The sequence below is a fragment of the Heloderma suspectum genome, chromosome 2, assembly GCF_057233095.1.
Source record: "Heloderma suspectum isolate Gila_16-S chromosome 2, 16-S_ref, whole genome shotgun sequence".
NCBI classification, from domain to species: domain Eukaryota; kingdom Metazoa; phylum Chordata; class Lepidosauria; order Squamata; family Helodermatidae; genus Heloderma; species Heloderma suspectum.
In genome coordinates, this window is record NC_139459.1 from 1,941,378 (window position 1) to 1,963,395 (window position 22,018).

Sequence of the window (22,018 nt, forward strand, 5' to 3'; positions counted from 1 at the left end):
TATGTGGGAGGTACATGTCAGGTGGTATAGTGGTTGAGAACATGTGCTACAAGGCTGGAAGTCCCTAGATCAAGCCAGACCTCACCTCAGCCATGAAGCTCACCTTGGTGGTCTTAGGCCAGCCACTACACTCTCATCTGCAGTCTGCCATCTGGACTACTTCCGGGACAAAGCTGCTATGTGTTGAGATCTGCTGAGGCTCTTCCCAGAACCCTCGTTCATCAGAGGTGTCTTATCAGCCACCAGGGAGAGGGCTTTCTCTGCAGTGGTGCTCCAGAGAGGGGACACCCTCCTTAAAGAGGCTCGCCTGGCACCTACATGCCCCCCCCAAAAAAAAAAACACTGGCAGGGAAGAAACAGCTGGCTGGGCCAGGGCGATGATTAATGCCTCCTTGCAAGAAGGAGTGTTCCCAGGCCACCTCAAAGAGGCGGTGGTGAGACCACTCCTAAAGAAGCCCTCCCTGGACCCAGAAAATCTTAGTAATTTTAGGCCAGTGGCAAATGTTCCTTTCTTGAGCAAGGTTCTTGAGTGGGTGGTTGCCAACCAGCTCCAGACACTCTTGGATGGGTCCAATTATCTAGATCTATTGCAGTTGGGGTTCAGGCCAGGTTTTGGCATGGAAACAGCCTTGGTTGCCCTGTATGATGACCCATGTCGGGAGGGAGACGGGGGAGTGTGACCTTGTTGATTCGCCTTGACCTCTCAGTGGCTTTCGATACCATTGACCATGGTATCCTTCTGGGATGACTGTCTGAGCTGGGAGTGGGAGGCACTGCATTGCAGTGGTTTCACTCCTATTGGATGGCTGATTCCAGAAGGTGGTACTTGGGGAATATTGCTCGGCCCCATGGATTCTCCATTATGGGGTTCCAAAGGGGTCAATTCTGTCCCCCATGTGTATTGACCCGGCTGTGGGCGTCGACCTCTTAATTTAGAGGTGCCAAGATAGTGATAAATCAGATCCATAGGTTTACTTACAAGGAGTACTTTATTGAGTAACTCACAGCACACAGGTGTACCCAATGGTTGGATCAGACAGCTTCTCTGAACCCAGAGCTATGGGGTACAATGGGTTTTATACAATACATGTTAGCAATAAGGCAGCATAACAGCAGCAAGCACCCCTAGCGTTCATTCCCAGCATAGACTAGGAGTGTTTGGTTCTCAGCACAGCTACCTAACTAAGATAAACAAACTTTGCTTCCCAGGCACATTTTGATGTCGGCCTTCTGACTCATCTCAACATGCTCAGAGGCCTACTAGCATGGGAATTGCACCAATAATGAACTTAAGCAAGCATTATGGATCTCTAGGCCCCTCTAACACTACAGGTGACTTGGCTACGCTCCTGGGGCCAATACACCATGCTATTTAACATCTACATGAAACCATTGAGTGCGGTCATCTGGAGTTTTGGGGAGTGTTGTCATCAGTATGCTGATGGCAGGCAGCTCTATTTCTCCTTTTCATCTTCTTCAGGTGAGGCTATGCATGTGCTAAATCAGTGCCTGGCTGCGACAATGGACTGGATGAGGGTTAACAAACTGAAACTCAATCCAGACAAGACTGATATGCTATTGGTGGGTGGTTCTTCTGACTGGATGTGTCAGAATTGATTCTGAGCGTATGGAGTGTTAGCAGTTCAGATTCAGAAAGGGAACAGCAAGAACTGGGGGTGGCATCTTCTCCAGCCAGTTCAGATATGGATAGGCGTGCTTCTCAGGTTGCTAGCACCCAGATGGCTGGGCCTGAATGCCCCCCCGCCCCCGGTGAGAATTCAGGAGGAGGAGGAGAGCGCGGGGAGTGACCTGAAGGATGTTAGACTGCGGCGCAGAGCGAAGAGGGAAAAGTTAGAGGTGGAGCTCAGACGGTTGACCCAGTTGGCGATGCATGAAGGTCGATGTAGGGGAGCATCGCTGGATGGGAGGAGTTTCCCTCCCTCCCTTCTAGCCAGCAAGTCCCTGTTCAAACTGCTAGCAACATTGTAGCTCCCATTTGGATTCCCTGCTGCTATTCCTTTGTAGCCTGAGAGTCTTTTGAAACTTTTGAAAATCAAATAGCCAATGTTTTAAGGAAGCATGATGTAGTAGTAATGGGGGACTTCAATTTCCCCGATATTTGTTGGGAGACAAATTCTGCAAAACATGGCCCCTCCAGGAAATTCCTGACTTGTGTGGCGGATAACTTCCTCCTACAGAAAGTAGAGGAAGGAACTAGAGGATCGGCTATCCTTGACTTGATCCTAACCAACAGAGATGACTTAGTGGATAAAGTAGCAGTTACAGGAACTCTGGGGGAAAGCGACCATGTTGTACTTGAGTTCTTGGTTCTAAGGGAAGCAAAAGCCGAGTGTACTCAAACGCGTACCCTGGATTTTAGGAAAGCTGATTTTAATAAACTCAGAACAATGATCAGTAAGGTCCCATGGCAAGCAATGCTAGCGAGAAAAGGAGTCCAAGATGGGTGGGAACTTTTAAAAAAGGAAATTCTCAAGGCACAATCACAAACAATTCCAACAAGAAGAAAAGGTGGAAGACAACAGAAGAAGCCAATGTGGCTTCACAAAAAGCTTAGGGATGACCTGAAAACAAAAAAGGACACATATAGGAAGTGGAAAGAAGGCCAAGTAACAAAGGAAGAGTACAGGCAGGTAGCACAGAATTGCAGGGATGGCGTCAGGAAGGCTAAAGCGGAGAACGAGGTGAGGTTAGCGAGGGATGCTAAAAACAACAAAAAGGCTTTCTTCAGCTACGTGCATAGTAAAAGGCAGAGGAAAGAAATGGTTGTTCAGCTATTAAATAAGGATGGCAAAATGATAACAGAGGACAAAGAAAAGGCAGAGGTGCTCAATTCCTACTTTGGCTCAGTCTTCTCCCAAAAGAGGGTCTATGACCCCCCTGGCAAAGGCGAAGTACAGGCTGAAGGGGCAGGATTGCAGCTTGAGATCGACAGGCATATGGTCAAGGAACACCTCATTACTTTGAATGAGTTCAAATCTCCAGGGCCAGATGAACTGCATCCTAGAGTCATAAAGGAACTGGCAGAAGAGCTCTCAGAACCGCTGTCTATTCTCTTTGAGAAATCATGGAGGACCGGGGAAGTGCCAGATGACTGGAGGAGGGCTAACGTTGTCCCTATCTTCAAAAAGGGTAAAAAGGAGGAACCTGGGAACTACAGACCAGTCAGTCTGACATCAATCCCTGGGAAAATTCTGGAGCAGATCATAAAGCAATCCATCTGGAAGCACCTTGACAACAATGCAGTGATTACTCGAAGCCAACATGGATTTGTCAAAAACAAGTCCTGCCAGACAAATCTGATCTCATTTTTTGATCAAGTCACCTCCCTTGTAGACCGTGGGAATGCTGTAGACATCATATACCTCGACTTCAGCAAAGCTTTCGACAAAGTGCCCCATGATATCCTGATGAGCAAACTAGCTCGAAGTGGGCTAGATGAAACAACGATCATGTGGATCCACAGTTGGCTACAGAATCGGACCCAAAGAGTGCTTATCAATGGGACCTTCTCAAGCTGGGGAGAGGTAACGAGTGGGGTACCGCAGGGCTCAGTCCTGGGCCCAGTGCTCTTCAATATTTTTATTAATGACTTGGAGGAGGAGGTGCAGGGAATGCTGATCAAATTTGCAGATGACACAAAATTGGGAGGGATAGCTAATACTTTGGAAGACAGAAACAAAATTCAAAGTGATCTGGATAGACTGGAGTGCTGGGCAGAAAACAACAGAATGGCATTTAATAGGGACAAATGCCAAGTTCTGCACCTAGGAAAAAGAAACCAAATGCACAGTTACAAGATGGGGGATACGTGGCTCAACCACACTACGAGCGAGAAGGATCTTGGAATTGTCGTCGATCACAAGCTGAATATGAGCCAACAATGTGATGTGGCTGCAAAAAAGGCAAATGCTATTTTGGGCTGCATTCATAGAAGCATCGCTTCCAAATCCCGGGAAGTACTAGTTCCCCTCTACTCAGCACTGGTTAGGCCTCATCTGGAGTACTGTGTCCAGTTCTGGGCACCACACTTTAAGAAGGATGCAGACAAGCTGGAGAGGGTTCAAAGGAGGGCAACAAAGATGATCAGGGGACTGGAAACAAAGCCCTATGAAGAGAGACTGAAAGAACTGGGCATGTTTAGCCTTGAGAAGAGAAGACTGAGGGGAGATATGATAGCGCTCTTCAAGTACTTGAAAGGTTGTCACAGAGAAGAAGGCCAGGATCTCTTCTCGATCATCCCAGAGTGCAGGACACGGAATAATGGGCTCAAGTTACAGGAAGCCAGATTCCGACTGAACATCAGGAAAAACTTCCTGAGTGTCAGAGCAATACGGCAATGGAACCAATTACCTGGGGAGGTGGTGGGCTCTCCCACACTGGAGGCCTTCAAGACGAGGCTGGACAGCCATTTGTCAGGGATGCTCTGACTTGGATTCCTGCATTGAGCAGGGGGTTGGACTCGATGGCCTTGTAGGCCCCTTCCAACCCTACTATTCTATGATTCTATGATTCTATGATTCTTTGGGGATTTGCATCTGTAATGAACCTGTTGATAGTGAATTAAAGGCATGAGACTGAAGCCTCCCTTCTTGTGGGTGCGCATGAGGAAGGTAGGGACCAAGGGAATGTGACAGCTTGCTAGCCGTTTGAACAGGGACTACACCAAGGGAAGCTCAGAAGGTAGCAGTGAGAACATAAGAACATGAGGAGAGGCCTGCTGGATCAGACCAAGGGTCCATCTAAGTCCAGCATTCTGATCACACAGTGGCCAACCAGCTGTCGACCGGGAACCCACAAGCAGGGCATGAGCGCAACAGCACCCTCCCACCCATGTTCCCCAGCAACTGGTGTGCATAGGCTCACTGCCTCTGGTATTGGAGGTAGCATAGAGGCATCAAGACTAGTAGCCACTGATAGCCTTTCCTCCAGGAATTTGTCTAACTCCCTTTTAAAGACATCCAAACTGGTGGCCATCACTACTTCCTGTGGTAGCGAACTCCATAGTTTAAGTATGTGCTGTGTGAAGAAGTTCTTCCCTTTATCTGTCCTGAATCTCCCTGAATCTCCCACCAATCAGCTTCATAGGATGACCCTGGGTTCTAGTATTTTGAGAGAGGGAGAAAAATGTCTCCCTATCCACATTCTCCACACCATGCATGAGTTTGTACACCTCTATCACGTCTTCTCTTACCCTCCTTTCTTCCAAGCTAAACAATCCCAGCTGTTCTCTCACAGGGGAGATGCTCCAGCCCCTTCATCATTTTAGTATTCCCTTTCTGCACCTTTTCCAGCTCTACAATATATTTTTTTAGGTGTGGTGACCAGAACTGGACACAGTATTCCAAGTGTGGTCACACCATAGGGGCAGTATGATGTTGGCAGTTTTAATCTCAATCCCTTTTCTAATTATGCCTAACATGGAATTTGCCTTTTTTACAGCAGCTGCACACTGGGCTGACATCTTCATTGAGCTGTCCACCACGACCCCAAGATCTCTTTCCTGGTTGGTCACCGCTAGCTCAGATCTCATCAAATTATACTTGAAGATGGGATTTTTTGCCCCAATGTGCATCACTTTACACTTCCTTACACTGAACCACATCTGCCATTTAGATGCCCATTCTCCCAGTTTGGAGAGATCCTTTTGGAGTTCTTCCCAATCCCTTTTTGTTTTAACCACCCTAAATAATTTGGTGTCATCCGCAAACTTGGCCACTTCACTGCTCACTCCTAATTCCAGATCATTTATGAACAGGTTGCAAAGCATTGGTCCTAGTACAGATCCCTGTGGGACCCCACTATTTACTTCCCTCCATTGGGAGAATTTACAATTTATTCCTCCTCTCTGCTTTCTGCTCTTTAACCAGTTACTGACCCATAAGAGGGCCTCTCCTCTTATTCCATGACTGCTGAGTTTGCTTGGGAGTCTTTGGTGAGAGACTTTATCAAAAGCCTTTTGGAAGTCCAAGGAAACAATGTCTACTGGATCACCCCTGCCTACATGTTTACTTGACCCTTCTCGAAGAACTAAAGGTTAGTGAGACAGGACTTACCTTTGTGGAAGCCGTATTGATTCTTTTTCAGGGCTTATCCTTCTATATGCTTACTAATTTGAAGACATTATCTTTAATAATGCCTTCTACCAATTTATCCAGAACAGACGTTAAGCTAACCGGGATGTAATTTCCTGGATCCCCCCTGGATCCCTTTTTGAAATCTGTGTTACATTGGCCATCTTCCAGTCCTCTGGTATAGAGGCTGATCTTAGGGACATGTTGCATAGTTTGGTTAGAAGATCAGCATAGAATCATAGAATCATAGAATAGTAGGGTTGGAAGGGGCCTACACAGCCATCGAGTCCAACCCCCTGCTCAATGCAGGAATCCAAGTCAGAGCATCCCTGACAGGTGGCTGTCCAGTCTTGTCTTGAATGCCTCCAGGGTGGGAGAGCCTACCACCTCCCCAGGTAATTGGTTGCATTGTCGTATTGCTCTGACAGTCAGGAAGTTTTTCCTGATGTTCAGCCGGAATCTGGTTTCCTGTAACTTGAGCCCATTATTCCATGTCCTGCACTCTGGGATGATCAAGAAGAGATCCTGGCCTTCCTCTCTGTGACAACCTTCCAAGTACTTGAAGAGCGCTATCATATCTCCCCTCAGTCTTCTCAAGGCTAAACATGCCCAGTTCTTTCAGTCTCTCTTCATAGGGCTTTGTTTCCAGTCCCCTGATCATCTTTGTTGCCCTCCTCCGAACCCTCTCCAGCTTGTCTGCATCCTTCTTCAAGTGTGGTGCCCAGAACTGGACACAGTACTCCAGATGAGGCCTAACCAGTGCTGAGTAGAGGGGAACTAGTACTTCCCAGGATTTGGAAGCGATGCTTCTATGAATGCAGCCCAAAATAGCATTGGCCTTTTTTGCAGCCACATCACATTGTCGGCTCATATTCAGCTTGTGATCGACAACAATTCCAAGATCCTTCTCGCTTGTAGTGTGATTGAGCCACGTATCCCCCATCTTGTAACTGTGCATTTGGTTTCTTTTTCTGAGGTGCAGAACTTGGCATTTGTCCCTATTAAATGTCATTCTGTTGTTTTCTGCCAGCGCTCCAGTCTATCCAGATCACTTTGAATTTTGTTTCTGTCTTCCAAAGTATTAGCTATCCCTCCCAATTTTGTGTCATCTGCAAATTTGATGAGCATTCCCTGAACCTCCTCCTCCAAGTCATTAATAAAAATGTTGAAGAGCACTGGGCCCAGGACTGAGCCCTGCGGTACTCCACGCGTTACCTCTCCCCAGTTGGAGAAGGTCCCATTGATAAGCACTCTTTGAGTCCGATTCTGTAGCCAACTGTGGATCCACCGGATCGTTGTTTCATCTAGCCCACTTTGAGCTCGTTTGCTCATCAGGAGATCATGGGGCACTTTGTCGAAAGCTTTGCTGAAGTCGAGGTATATGATGTGTACAGCATTCCCACGGTCTACAAGGGAGGTTACTTGATCAAAAAATGAGATCAGATTCGTCTGGCAGGACTTGTTCTTGACAAATCCATGTTGGCTTCGAGTCATCACGGCATTGTTGTCAAGGTGCTTCCAGATGGATTGCTTTATGATCTGCTCCAGAATTTTCCCAGGGATTGATGTCAGACTGACTGGTCTGTAGTTCCCATGTTCCTCCTTTTTGCCCTTTTTGAAGATAGGGACAACGTTAGCCCTCCTCCAGTCATCTGGCACTTCCCCCGTCCTCCATGATTTCTCAAAGAGAATAGACAGCGGTTCTGAGAGTTCTTCTGCCAGTTCCTTTATGACTCTAGGATGCAGTTCATCTGGCCCTGGAGATTTGAACTCATTCAAAGTAATGAGGTGTTCCTCGACCATACGCCTGTCGATCTCAAGCTGCAATCCTGCCCCTTCAGCCTGTACTTCGCCTTTGCCAGGGGGGTCATAGACCCTCTTTTGGAAGAAGACTGAGCCAAAGTAGCAATTGAGCACCTCTGCCTTTTCTTTGTCATCTGTTATTGTTTTGCCATCCTTATTTAATAGCTGAACAACCATTTCTTTCCTCTGCCTTTTACTATGCACGTAGCTGAAGAAAGCCTTTTTGTTGTTTTTAGCATCCCTTGCTAACCTCAGCTCATTCTCAGCTTTAGCCTTCCTGATGCCATCCCTGCAATTCTGTGCTATCTGCCTGTACTCTTCCTTTGTTACTTGGCCTTCTTTCCACTTCCTATATGTGTCCTTTTTTGTTTTCAGGTCATCTCTAAGCTTTTTGTGAAGCCACATTGGCTTCTTCTGTTGTCTTCCACCTTTTCTTCTTGTTGGAATTGCTTGTGATTGTGCCTTGAGAATTTCCTTTTTTAAAAGCTCCCACCCATCTTGGACTCCTTTTCTCGCTAGCATCGCTTGCCATGGGACCTTACTGATCATTGTTCTGAGTTTATTAAAATCAGCTTTCCTAAAATCCAGGGTACGCGTTTGACTACACTCGGCTTTTGCTTCCCTTAGAACCAAGAACTCAAGTACAACATGGTCGCTTTCCCCCAGAGTTCCTGTAACTGCTACTTTATCCACTAAGTCATCTCTGTTGGTTAGGATCAAGTCAAGGATAGCCGATCCTCTAGTTCCTTCCTCTACTTTCTGTAGGAGGAAGTTATCCGCCACACAAGTCAGGAATGTCCTGGAGGGGCCATGTTTTGCAGAATTTGTCTCCCAACAAATGTCGGGGAAATTGAAGTCCCCCATTACTACTACATCATGCTTCCTTAAAACATTGGCTATTTGCTTTTCAAACGTTTCATCCTTGTCTTCTCCTTGATTGGGTGGCCGGTAGTAGACTCCGACCACCAGGTTCCTTTTATTCTTTTCTCCATTTATTTCAACCCAGATGCTCTCGATTTCATATTTGAGTTCTTTGAGAACTCTAGGATGGATACCAGCTGGGCCTGGTGATTTTTTTGCTTCCAATTTATCAATAAGGTTGAGAACTTCACTATTTGCCTCAGTTCCTCAGACTCCCTTCCTGAAAACATCAGTTTAGGCACAGTTATCTGTCCTATATCTTCTGCAGTGTAGATGGATGAAAATAATTCATTCAGTTTCTCTGCAATCCCCTTGTTCTTCTTCAGTACTCCTTTAACTCCATTGTCATCCAATGGTCCAACTGCCTCCCTAGCTGGTTTCCTGCTTCTGATATATTTAAAGAATTCTTTATTGTTGGCCTCAATGTTGGTAATAATATGCTCTTCAAAATGCCTTTTTGCATCTCTCACTGTCTGTTTGCATCACCTTTGTGCAAGCTTGTGCTCCCTTTTGTTTTCCTCACTTGGGCAAGACTTCCATTTCCTGAAGGAAGCCCTCTTTGAGCTAATGGCATCCTTGACACTACTTGCTAAACATGCCAGCGACAACTTGGACTTAGTGCTTCCTTTCCTAACCTGTGGTATACATTTTAGCCAGGCTTCTATTATTGTGGTTTTGAGTAATCTCCAAGCATTTTGAAGGGATTTAATCATTTTAACTCCCCCTTTCAGCTTCCGTTTCACCAGTTCCCTCATTTTAGAGAAGTAAAATGTAACTGTGTTGGACTTCCTGGGCAATTTTCTACTTAGATATATATAAAATCTGATAGCACTGTGATCCCTGTTTCCAATTGGTTCAACAACATTTACATCTTGTACTAGGTCCTGGGCGACACCACTTAGGATTAAATCCAAGGTCGCCTCTCCTCTGGGGCACAATCATTTATGGCATCTAGAAATTTAACCGCTTTCTCATGGCTGGAACATGCATTTGTCCAATCCATGTGGGGGTAATTGATGTCGCCCATCATTACAACACTTCCTTGTTTGGAGGCCTCCCTGATTTTGTTTTCCATCTCAAGGTCACTCTGGGGGATGATAGCATGTTCCTAGCACTAAACTAGTTTTGGAGCCTGGTATTGTCATCCACAGAGCATCTGTGGAAGAGCCTACCCCTTTTAGGTGTATCCTTCCCCTTTGCTATGGGACACTGGCCCCTTTGATTGGCTATTACGTTCTACCATGTGCTCCTGGCCTGTTTCCTCCCCTTCTATATTTGGGCAATGAAAAACATTTTCATCTTCATCCCTTTGGGATGACTGAACCCGAACCGGATGCTTCCCAGCTCCTGTCAGCTTTCCCCCAGGGTTGAGTTTAAAAGCTGCTCTGCTACCTGTTTTATGTTTAGCGCCAGCAGTCTGGTTCCATTTTGGTTCAAGTGGAGCCCGTCCCTCTGGTACAGGCCCGGCTTGTGCCAAAACTTTCCTAGTGCCTAACAAATCTGAACTCCTCCTCCCAGCACCACTATCTCATCCACGCACTGAGACTCCTCAGCTTTGCCTGTGTGGCTGGCCCTGAGCATAGCACAGGTTGCATTTCGGAGACAGCCACTTTGGTGGTCCTGGATTTCAACCTCCTACCTAGCAACCTAAATTTGGCTTCTAGGACCTTACGACTACATTTCCCCACATCGGTGGTACCAACATGGACCATGACCACTGACTCCACCCCAGCTCTACCTACCAGGCTATCTAGACGGCGCATGATATCCGCAACTTTCGCACCAGGCAGGCAATTCACTGTGCAGTCCACATGCCCATCACAAACCCAGCTGTCTGTGTGTCCAGTGATCAAATCTCCCACTACCACAAGGCCCCCTCCACCCAGAGGCACATCCTCGGCACCAGAGGATATTTGCTCATCTTCCCACTTCCTCAGAATGACGCCCTCCTTCCCCGAGACCTGCGTTCTCCATGACAGCAGAGGAGCCATCACCCTGGGAGTGGGACACAGCTAGTGGACACTGAAGGTCTCATTCATCAGCCTCTCTGCCTCTCTTAAGCTTCTCCAGGTCAGCAACCTGGGCCTCAAGGGAATGCACTTGTTCCCTGAGAGCCAGGAGCTCATTACACCGAGCACACCCCCATGATTTCCATCCAGCAGGTAGATAGTCATTCATGTGTGGCACTCAGTGCAATACACTGGATTGCCCCCTCCCCACTTCTGGCTTTCTACCTTCATAACTGTTTTTTTTTGGGGGGGGGTCCCTGGAAAACTTAGTTGTTTACTACGAGAAGGTGGGGAAAGTATTTATAGTTATTTATTTACAGTTACAGATGAGGGAGAGAGCCTTCTTGGTGGTGGCCCCCAAATTATGGAATGATCTCCCCGATGAGGCCTGCCTGGAGTCAACATTGTTATCTTTTCAGCACCAGGTTAAGACCTTTCCCTTCTCCCAGGCATTTGGCAGTATATGATAAGTTTTAATTGATCCTGGAATGTCTTATGGTTATGATTGATTGTTTTTCAGATTGTTTGTTTGAAGTTGTTTTAGATATATGTTTCTTTTATGTATATTGTCTGTTCATGTGTTTTTTATGTAAATGGTTTTTAATCTCTGTATACTGTATTTTTAATGTTTTTAATCATTGTAAACTGCCCAGAGAGCGTTGGCTATTGGGTGGTATAGAAATGCAGAAATAAATAATCTCTCAGTGTCAGGCAAAAACATTTTATTTACATTCTAAATTGCTGTCATTGTTAACTCTGCTCTGAAATATTGTCTTTGCTATTTTATTATTGCATGTTATCTCATACACTTTTGATTGTATACCATCCTGAAATCCAAACAGGATGGATGGCATAAAAATGTGTTAAATAAATACTTAAAAGATGAAGATCCTGCACCCCCATGCTTTACGTATGCCAGCCAGCCTTCCCCATATTTGCAGGCACATTGACCGGCCCTGGAGCCAAATGACGATAGGCCTGCTCACAGACAGGATATCAGGGCTCAGCAAAACATCCAGCATTTGGAGGGGCTCCACTTATCGGGGAAGTGGAGCCATGCTGGATTAGACCACATGCCCATCTACTCCAGTGGACTGTTCCCCCGGTGGCCAGCCAGGGGCTACAATGAGAAGCCTGCAAGTTGCTCCCAAGCAACCGGTGCCCCGAAGCACGCTGCTTCATGCAGCCCTCAGGACCAGTTGCCATGGATGGCCTCACCCCCCTCACGAATCTGTCTACTCCCCTTTTAACGCCATCTCAGTGGGTGGCCATCGCTACATCCTGTGATGGCGAATCCCACGGTTTAATTTTTATTTATTTATTTATTTATTTCATTTCTATACCGCCCAAAAGCCAAAGCTCTCTGGGCGGTTCACAAAAATTGTTTAACTATCCACGATGCGAAGGACTTCCTTTTAATCTGTCCTGAATCCCCCAACATTCATTTTCCCTGGATAACCCCGTTGGGCTCCAGTCTTATGAGAGAGAGAGAAGGACCCCTACTCGCCTTCTCCCCATCAGGCATAACTTGATACACCTCTGCTTTGTTGCTCCAGCCCAGTTGCCTTCCTTTTCACTAAGAAAGCCACAAATCTTAGGGGTCTTGCTTCACCCCCTTGAGAGTACACAATATTCCAAGTGCGGCCCAACTAATTTTTATAAGGACAGGATAATGCTGGAGGGGGGTCCCGCCCCCACTCCCCAATAACCCCTAGCATGTAATTTGCCTTATCCCCAGCTGCCACACACTGTTTTCTTCAGTGTTTTCTTTAAGCTACCCACCATGAGCCCAGGATGCCTTTCCTGGTCAGTCGCTGCCAGTTTAGACCCCATCCGACTATACGTGAAGTTGGGATTGTTTCGCCCCAACGTGCATCACTTTACACTTGCTTACACTGAACCGCATTTGCCATTTTAATGCCCATTCCTCTAGTCTGAAGAGATCCTTCGCTATCTCTTTTTGTTTTAACCACCCTGAATAATTTGGTGTTGCCATCAGACCTGGCCACCTCACTGCTCATTCCTAACTCCAGATCATTTATGAACAGGTTGAAAAGCACCGGTCCCAACTCAGATCCTTGCGGAAACCCACTTCTGCAGTGATGCAGAAAACCCACTTCTGCAGTGATGCAGAAATTCTGGCAGCAAGAATGGGAAGATTAGGCTGGTATACCAACTACACCCTTATCTGGACAGAGATAGCCTAGCTCCAGTCATCCGTGCTCTGATAACTTCTCGTCTGGATTACTGCAATGTGTTCTACGTGGGGCTGCCTTTGAAAACGGTCTGGAAACTTCAGCTAGTCCAAAATATGGCAGCAAGATTGTTAACAGAGACTGGCCAATGAGATTATGTTACGCCAGTACTTTTCCAGCTGCACTGGCTGCCAGTCCATTTCCAGGCCTGATTCAAAGTGCTGGTATTAACATTCAAAGCCCTTAACGGCCAGGTTATCTGAAGGATCGCCTCCTCCCATATGTGCCCACCTGAACCTTAAGATCATCCTCAGCGGTCCTTCTCCGGGAGCCCCTGCCAAAGGAAGTGAGGCGGGTGGCTACTAGGAAGAGGGCCTTTTCTGCTATGGCACCCCAGCTGTGGAATGAGCTCCCTAGTGAGGTTTGCCTGGCACCTATGTTGTATTCCTTCTGGCACCAGGTGAAGACCTTTATATTCTCCCAGGCATTTTAGCATTTTAGCTTTCTAGTCTTTTAGCTTTGCTGTTTTAAATCTGTATTTTAAATCTCTGCATTGCTGCTAGGTTTTATTCTGGTTGAACTGTTATATTGTGGTTTTAATGCTTTGATATTTTTGTATTGTTTTACTGTGTACTTTTTGGTTTTAATTTTTGTGAACCTCTCTGAGAGCTTTGGGTATTGGGTGGTATAGAAATGAAAATAAAAAAATAAAAAATAAAATTCTCTGTGCTGGAATACATCTCTGCAGCCTCCCTGTTGTGCTTCAGGTGAACAAGATTATGGAGTGAAGCTGTCACTGAAACTTTAAATATTGTTGTAGTAAGTTACATATATTTCACACTGAATAACTCCGGGGAGTGTGTTATCTGCACTGTGCTGGAAGCCTATTGCCCTCACGAGAATGCTTGTCGGCTTTAATAACGCCTTGTCACATTGATGTGCACAGACATTAGGAAAAACGTGAGCAGCAAAGCTAGAGATGAGCGGATGGGGATAATTGGCTTGTGTGCAATGAGAACTGCAGGGATAATTATCACTCCAAAAAGGCGGCGTGGAAAGAGTGCCACAGATGCAGGCCAGACAGCCTCCTGGAGATGGGATGCAGGACACACCGCTCCCCACCCCTCCCCTGAACATCTGGACCAGCCTGTTTCCACTACTCAACACAGCCCACTCCCTTGGAGCCACCCCCACTGATGGCTTTATTCATTGCCCCCTGCCCCGGCTTTCCCTTATGGGTAACACCCCCACCAGCTTTCTACAACCTGCTCAATTTCCCCCCTGCTCCAGCTGTCCTGCCTTGGCCCTTTCCTTCCTGCTGCTTCTTCCAGTTGCCCCACACAATAATTTTTCATCGAAAAGGAGGGGGAAAGAGAAGGTGTGCTGTGACTATTTCTCCACCTCATCCAACTGGCCAGGCTGAAGCCATTTGCCTCCTGATGTAGGGAACGTCACTATGAGAATTTCAGGAGCTCTTGGCCTTAGGTGTTTCTGAAAGAGAAGTGCCAGATACAGACACATTCTCCCTTGCTCTCTTTCTGCACGGGGTGGGGGGGCACAATGGAGAGCTGTGCACAAACCAAAGTAGCAGCCTTTCTGAGTTCTAGTCTCCACTCCCCCAAGGCTCCCTTTCTGTCATCAATGAAAGGAAGGAGGCCTCTCTTGGTGGAGGAAAGGAGCAGCATGGGGCCGCAGCAGGCGTGAAGACTTGTCCCCGATCCTCAGACACCCTCTCCCTCTATTTCCAGCCCTGCCCTCCCTTCAGGCATCACTGCCCCATCATGCTCTCTCAATGCCACTGCCCTCGGCAACAATACATATCCTGGGCCAAGGCTAGAAAACTACCTGCCACAGACTAAGGCTGGTAATAATTCCATCAAGTAAGGAAAGGGGCAGTGAGTTTTTCCCTACATAAAGCTGGCTTGGATAAAGTGAAATATTCTGGGATACGTTTTCTGCTCTTCTTTCAAGTCAGCTAGACATCCTGAGCATGCGCACTCTGCAAGTCGCTCCTTAAAGACAGAAAAGAAGGCGTTGCTCGCACTAAAAAAGATCAACGGCTCCTATGGCTGCCAACTGCCAGCTCCTTGCCAGCCTCGGGAGCAACAACCCAGGCTCCCTTGGAGGGCAGGGGGGTTGCTAGGCAGCAGAGCAGGCCCACAGGTGTGGCAAGGGACACGCCTTGGCACGGCCAACCTTGGAAAAGAGGCCTAAACAACAAAGAGCTGTAAAAATCAGCGCCTCTCCAGTTCAATTTCATGTTTGATTAGTTTTCCCAATTCATTGTTCAGGAACCTGCATTATATGAAGAGAGTCAGTCAGGTGCACGCGGCTGATCCAGGACAGAGCTACCAACACGGCCCCCACCCTGGCTGCAACTGCACACAAGCACCAGGAGAGCAGAGAATGCAGATGTTGCGGACCAAAGCCAGACGGCTCCAATCAAATATATTAACACATTTAAGACCAAACAGCATGTACAAGCGTGCCTTCCCGTCTTTCTCCTGGCAAACCCTCCAGTTCCTCATGGGAAAGCACCGAGTGCAGCCACTGCGTGGAGGCCCCCCTGGCTTCAAGTGCACTCAGAACTCTGAGGCTGGCAGCTGCTCGGAGGAGCGTAGAGGCAGCGGCCCCTCCGGCTGGCCACATGGAAGTAACGCTGTTGGGGCCGAGCTAACACATGGAGGGTGCGGCCACCTTTCCAAGAAGCCCTTCAGGGACGGACACAAGCTGGGCTCATCACAGGCAAGGCGGACGGACACCTGGCCGTAATTCCGTCAATTCTGCCGATGGACATCGAAAAAGAAGCAGCCTCACCTAGCTCAAAGGGTCACTCCGCACGTCAACATTTTCCTAAACAGGAACCGCTTCTATGGAGGAGAAAGCATGCACCCTCTCCGCATTTTTGTCATGCACACATATCACGTTTTGCAGGTTTTTCCTACATGGAAGTGATCATCTGTGCAGGAGGACTGTCATAGGTGAAGCACGCCAGAGCTGCTCCCCTCTCTTCGCTAACACGGGACCACGGGCTGAGAAGAAGTGAGCCCCTGAGCCCAGAAAATAACAGGATGGCATATTAGCTAGACCCTGAGTCACTCCCAACAGGAGACTGTCCCACTGGTATAGAGAGGGAAGAAATGAGAAAGAACACTCTGACATTCGAGGCCTGGCCACTGGCCACAATTGTCTCCTTGGGATCAGTTAAAAAAACACAACTGCTTTTGTGCAGCTTAAGGGTCAAATTACTCAATGTATTAAATATGTAGCATGCAGCTGCCCCCCCTCTTTTACTCACAAGTAAGCATGTGGAGCCCTGATTTGGATGGGGCCCCCATATGTGGGTAGGGGAGGTTTAAGCCTTCCCCTTCAGCCACAAGTTTTCTAAAAATTATGTTGCTTTCACATGGGGGCTGTAGGTGGATTTTGAGGAACAGGCTGCTGTGATGGGGTCTATGGGTGTTAACCTCGCCCTACCCATGTGTAGTGCTCCTGATCCAGATAGGGGCCTGCACACTTACCTGTGAGTAAAAAAGAAAGGCTCATCTGCACTCTGCATGTTTAATAGATCATGTGGCTTGACCACACAGAAGCAAACAGCCACGTTCCTACCGCTGCTGCTGGGGATCCCAGTGCCACAATGTGCCAGCTGCACGGCTCAGAGAGCCTCTGCAGGCCCTCAAAGGCACTCAGGAGACCAGCTGCAGTTGCCGCTCAGACTATGGAGGCATGGCAAGTCCTATGCTAAGCTTGCAGCTGCAGGTGGCTGATTTCAGGGCTTGAGGCTCACCCAGAGGCTTGGAGGCAGAAGGCTTGAAATCAGGATCGGAGGGCAGAAGAGGCCAGCCTGGATGGCCACGTTAGAGTTCCCATGAATAATCTGAACCCATGCGCTAACATGGAGGATGTGACAAATGTACCCCTCAAGGTGGAAATGGGGTATACACTCGCCTCCTTCAAAACCTCCAGAAGTGTAGTGCAATGCACAGGTAAGCAGATCTCCCTCAACCATACTCACATCTGTATTCAGACACTAAAAGAGGCACTGAGCCAGCTTTGGGCAGCTTGTCTGCAGCTGTTCTGCTCCAGTGCTCTGGCTTGTGGAAACCTGGGGATGGATGCAAACGACAAGTGGCAGAGTGGGGGCTACTTGGAATCTGGCTGCCTGGAGACTGCAGTGTGTGGGGACCTTCCCCACATGGTTGCTCCAGGTCTCACTGTACCACTGTAAACCTACAGCAGGGATGGGCTGCCTGCAACAGCACGGGCAGGAGCAGCAGTGGTATGCCTGAGAAGCTGCCCACAGCATGGGATTGGCTCAGAGCTCTCTCTGTGCCGGTGGACTTATGGCCGGTTGCGTGGCTGAATTCTCCTTATATCTCATCTTTATAACATATAAAATTGCTGTTTGCCAGCATATCCAATACTAGTGCTGAGAATCTGTGAAACATCCCACTTAAGGTGCCACCACTTTGCCTTGGCAGCTATGACTTTGGCGTAACTTTTTGCTACGTTCTTCCTCCCCTTATTCCCATCACCAGAGAGACAGACAGACAGACAGACAGACAGACATCTGTGAATATTTAGCCAGGCCACTTACCCTCCTTTGAACCACGGTGACTTTGATGGATCGCCATCATCCTGCTCCTTAAATGATGGAAAAGAAAGAAAGGAATTGGAATTAGTTTTCCTGGGCAAAGTTGAAGCCGTCTGCAGAGTTCAGATTTAGGGAGGATATTACATGCAAAGATATCCCCACAGGCACTCCATCTTTGAAGACTGCAATGAGGCCAGGCAGGTCATGGAAAACATTGGCTCATGCACACACAGGAGAGGGGCCCGAAGAGACCCTGTTCAGTGCAACTTGTGTGTGTGTGTGTGTGTGTGTGTATGTGTGTGTGAGTGAGAGAGAGAGAGAGAGAGAGAGAGAGAGAGAGAGAGAGAACCCTCAACCTTTTTATTTTCTTCAAAACTCAGCCTGTGAAGAACAGCTCCTGAGTGTTTTATTTGAATTTCTGAGGCCCTAATGTTTGTGAGTTGTCACACTGACAACAAAGGTCTGCATAGTTAAAGCAATGGTATTCCGCGTAGTAACCTATGGTGCGACAGCTGGACCATAAGGAAGACTGAGCGAAGGAAGATAGATGCTTTTGAACTGTGGTGCTGGAGGAAAATTCTGAGAGTGCCTTGGACTGCAAGGAGATCAAACCAGTCCATCCTCCAGGAAATCAAGCCAGACTGCTCACTTGAGGGAAGGATATTAAAGGCAAAACTGAAGTACTTTGGCCACATCATGAGAAGACAGAGACCCTGGAGAAGATGCTGATGCTAGGGAAAGTGGAAGGCAAAAGGAAGAGGGGCCGACCAAGGGCAAGATGGATGGATGATATTCTGGAGGTGACGGACTCGACCTCGGGGGAGCTGGGGGTGGCAATGGCCGACAGGAAGCTCTGGCGTGGGCTGGTCCATGAAGTCACGAAGAGTCGGAAGCAACAGGCTGAATAAACAACAATGTTTGTGAGAATGTTTCCAAATATTGGGGTTTTCACATCACAAACACTGTAAATAAGATGCAAGGTTAAAATTATAGAGATCCAGCCTTCCATTCAGCCCCTTTAAAACCTGTAAAACATGCATGCTGGAGGCAGCACAGGGTAAAGCTTCTGCAGGATGCCAAATGGCTTCTGCCCCAGCCATTTCTTGCACATGCATCACCACATCTGGAAGAAGCATTGGAGAAGATGGCTTCTTGGAACTTATCCCAGAGAGACTGAAGAGCAAAGAGGCGTGAAGACACATTCCTGAAGAGCAGCCACACTTGCCGAGACATGACAAGAGATGACACCTGGGAGATGAAAGACTTGCGCAGGCAGTCGCACCCGGTTCCAGGAGAGAGTGTGTCTGTTCAGTGCTCCCAAGCGTGCAGAAGGGAACCAGATGGCTGGCTGGCGATACGCACAAGAGGATTGTAACCAACTGTGTTACTCCAGTGTCAAGTCAGTGCAGGAAGCCACCAGAACGAGCTTTGAGAGGTAACTGAATATTTCAGCCAATGAAAGATCAGATTCCATAGGAAATCGCTAGTCTAAGGTCCATTGCCCTACTTGAACAGGACTTGCCAGGACAATGGAACAAGAACCAGCATACTGAGCAGAGTGAAAAGCAGGAGCCATGTCTGGTCAAGTGCTGCCTTGTTCTTTGCCGCCTAGATAGCTGAACGTTAAGTTCCTGCCAACTGTAAAAGTGAAGGCTCCTCCTCCATTAACTAACAGGGTAGTTAAGTGTCCGAGGTCTTTACAGAAACAGCAGTTCATGCAGGATGGAAAAAGGGGAGACAGGTGTTCTTGGCACTTTCCTACTACAGGGCAAGCAGCAGGTGTCTCAGTTCCCTAGGCCCCCTGGGAATTTGGAGATACGGCTGCCCGAGCATCCAACGGGCGGTAGAATATTACAGAAGCAAAGATGACGTCAACAGAAAGGAAAGGCACAGATAGATCACACAGAACTGAAGAAACGAACTCAAGGCGAGGGCGGCTAGGGGCGTTTCAACAGTAAGCTTGAATAATCCCAGTGACGTTCAAGAGAAAACCTACCAAATGCGTAAGTGTAATAACGGCAGAACAGGAAGCTAGGAAGAAGCACTTCAAAACTGAACATGAGCCAAAGAGGTTTGCCTCAAGAGACCAATGCTACTTTAGTGGCTTGAATTCCAAAAGTGTGGAAAGACAGATTTGCTCTGCTCAGCACAAGATAGACCACACCTGGAGTCCTCCATTCAGTTTTGGGAGCCCAGTTCAATACTAGCATACTAACACCCAGTTCAATACTAACTGGAAAGCAACAGAGGAGAGCTACGAGGATGAACTAGGTTATGTGGTTAAGGAGAGAGAAATATGACGGCATCATTCAAATAACTCGGAGTGAAAACTACTGTTCCATTTCTTCACTGAGCACAGGACAAAACAGCAGGGGTGTGAAGCTATTAGAAGGTCAATCTTGGTAAATATTAGGGAAAGTTTCCTAGAAAGTAGGCATAAGTGCAGTTCAGAACTCTATCTAGAAAATAAGTCTGTGTTGTCCTTTTCATAAGGGCTTAAAACCCCCCAATAAAGTTTGAACAGACATGGTAACATTAGAAACCAAGTTGTGGGACTCTTGGTTAGATCAACCAGAGCACAGAGCAAGTCCCAACAGACTAAGGCAGGAGTTTGGGATGTGCCACTTTGGGAGTGCCGAGTCACACTGCAGAAGATATTAGAAACAGATATTTTATAGCACATGGGCAAGCCATCCACAAGGCCAAAGCAAATGACAGAGAAATCTGCCCATGGGAAGCTGGGGTCAGGATGCAGGAAGCAGAAAGACTGAAAAGCAGAAAGAGACAAAGTTGGAACGGGAAACTTCATAACGCAGAGTCAGTCAGGAAGCTGAAGCATGGAGGCAAGAAGAGAATCATGTGACCTGTTGCTAGCCAGGGCTGACCTGGAAGCTCTTGTAGACTGGCAAGGTCATCAGGGGCCAATGGGAAGTTCAGGGTGAAGCCAACCATGGGGTCATGGTGGGAGAACACACCCTACTCCCAAAACTTCAATACTTCTCAGCAGCAGTGGTGAGACTGGGAAGGTTCTCAGCTCACAACTGACTAGCCCTATCAGGCAGAGATGCTTCTAAAATGACAGTATCCCACTGATGGTTGCAACAAGGAGCACTGACATCTGGGTACTAAGTGCCAAGATCTAGACAAGGACCCCACCCCACCCCCATGCCAGGCATACAACAGACATCTCCATCCCCAAACTGGGAGACATGCTCCTGAGGTGCAAGAATCCAAAAAGGAAAAACAGCTGCTTCTTCGTATCAGGTGTGGGAAGAAGCAATAAAAAAGGCTGAATCCATAAACTGGTGCCCTTAGCAGTATAGAAAAGGAGCTGTGCTGTAAAAGTTGGACATTAATGAGATAATCAAAGGTGCAGCTTCCAAGTCTACTTGCTTTGTGCTATTGTAAGGAAGCAGTTGATGAAGGCGGCAGAACCCACTACTGGGAGTCCAAAATAGCAGACACAGTTAAGTGCAGCGTACACACCAGAGGAAAGTGATACTATTTAGATAAACACTACACAATACAAAAGGTTACTGAAGCAAGTACTGGATGACTGATGTCCCATCTCCTAGCAGTGCTGTGTCTGCAAAGCAAATTAATTGCAAGGAGAAAGCAAAACCCTTGCAAGTTCCCCCAGAGTCCTGCTGGCTTCCCTCTTCAACCTCCAGCTGCAGCGATTGGAGTGGAAATCCAGTGTGATCATCCCCATGATGACAGACAACTCCTAGGGAGTCCTGAAATGTCACTTATCTATACCCCTAAATCATAGCTAGTCACACTGGCACATTAGAAAAATGAAAAAGCCACAGCAAGGTAAGGCTTTCATCCTAATTTCATCCTAAAAGCCTATTGTGGCTTTGAGATTTTTTTTAAAAAATGATAATCTAACACAGCTACTTACGATACATACATTTTGGAGAATACCAAACTTAGCTGTCCAGGAGATGGATACTAAAACTGGAGATGGATACTAAAACTTTATCATCATAAAGACCCTCTACCCTCTAAAGGCCCTCTAAAGATTGATCTTACCTTTGGGGGGTTGCAACTCTCCAGTCACTAGGTAATACTATCCAATGTGGCTTTAACTGACTCTTTATAAGAAGTCATATAAGATGACTACATATTTCTCTTTACGTCTGTTCTCTACTGGTGATGATCTGAGTAACTGCTGGTGTGTGTGTGTACACACATGTACACACACACACATGCATGAGAGGACATCTATTATTGCTTCCTTGTTTTGCACTTAGAATGGTCTAATCTAATTCAGTCTGCATAACACCTCCAGCATTCCCATTTTAAGACTGCTACAAACTGAAGATTTGGGGGGATTTTCATTATGCCCAGCTTCCAATGCCATTCTGTTACTTTATATCCAGCCTAAAGAAGAGTTCT

At 47.2% G+C, this 22,018-nt stretch overlaps 1 protein-coding gene and 1 long non-coding RNA gene across 2 annotated transcripts in view; both read right to left on the bottom strand.

Moving 5' to 3' along the window:
• The window catches only part of LOC146351847 (uncharacterized), a 1,244,848-nt gene that overhangs the window by 437,102 nt on the left and 785,728 nt on the right, over window positions 1–22,018 (bottom strand). The window lies entirely within an intron of this gene.
• The window catches only part of LOC146351852 (protein unc-13 homolog B-like), a 133,309-nt gene that overhangs the window by 92,768 nt on the left and 18,523 nt on the right, over window positions 1–22,018 (bottom strand). The window contains exon 3 of the mRNA XM_084832762.1: window positions 17,621–17,667. Within this exon, the coding sequence (XP_084688888.1) occupies window positions 17,621–17,667 (47 nt within the window). The remainder of the gene's footprint in view (window positions 1–17,620; window positions 17,668–22,018) is intronic.